We start from the raw sequence: 810 nt of genomic DNA on the forward strand, positions 1-810 counted from the left end.
TATATCATGTTGCTTCATGCTGTGAAGTTCGCAAGTGTATGGTAGCATGAAATAAAAGTTTACTTAAGTAATTTCAAATAACCTTGCTGATTTCCTATATATTTTTCAGAATTCATTATATAAGCAAGTGGAAGAAATGGAGCAAGATAGCCTACTAACCTTGAATGTTGAGCGCTTAAAAGGAACTTATGGTCGTATAACTGTAGCATGGGAAGCTGACGGAAGTATTAATGATATCTTTCCTATCTCAGGAGTGGTATGTAATTTACAAAATTGTAGGAAAGTCACTTTTAAATTATGGTTACTATTTTTCTTATTATTCAATACATTTAGCTTATTTTATTATTCCTTACATTTCTAAGGAAAAACATAGTAGTTGCTACATTTATAAAAACAACACCCATTATCTAAAAAACAAAATTATTTTTTTCACCTCCATGATCCATTACATTTGATTTTTAAAAACAGATAATTTTCCAAAAGAAGTAATCAAAAGACACAATCCTCATTGCTCTTTAAATAGATTTAAGATCGAAAGATAGGTTTATGATCACAGTTGGTAAATTACTTTATTTTGGAAGTATGACTCTACATGAAAATGTCTAGTTGTGCCTAAAAGAAGGTTATTTTTATTTATTTTTTTAATTTATTTTTTATTAAGGTATTACATATGTGTCCTTATCCCATCATAACCCCCCTGACCTCCCCAACTCCTGCCCTCACCCCCCTATTGTCTGTGTCCATTAGTTAGGCTTATATGCATGCATACAAGTCCTTTAGTTGATCTCTTCCCCTTACACCCACCCTCCA

The 810-nt window shown here is 31.6% G+C and overlaps 1 protein-coding gene across 1 annotated transcript in view; it reads left to right on the forward strand.

Annotated features, from left to right (window-relative positions):
* ADGRV1 (adhesion G protein-coupled receptor V1) overlaps positions 1-810 on the forward strand; it is a 481,118-nt gene that overhangs the window by 144,230 nt on the left and 336,078 nt on the right. The window contains 1 exon segment of the mRNA XM_006775582.2: positions 110-256. Within this exon segment, the coding sequence (XP_006775645.1) occupies positions 110-256 (147 nt within the window).

Source organism: Myotis davidii, unplaced genomic scaffold, assembly GCF_000327345.1.
Source record: "Myotis davidii unplaced genomic scaffold, ASM32734v1 scaffold44, whole genome shotgun sequence".
Taxonomy (NCBI): domain Eukaryota; kingdom Metazoa; phylum Chordata; class Mammalia; order Chiroptera; family Vespertilionidae; genus Myotis; species Myotis davidii.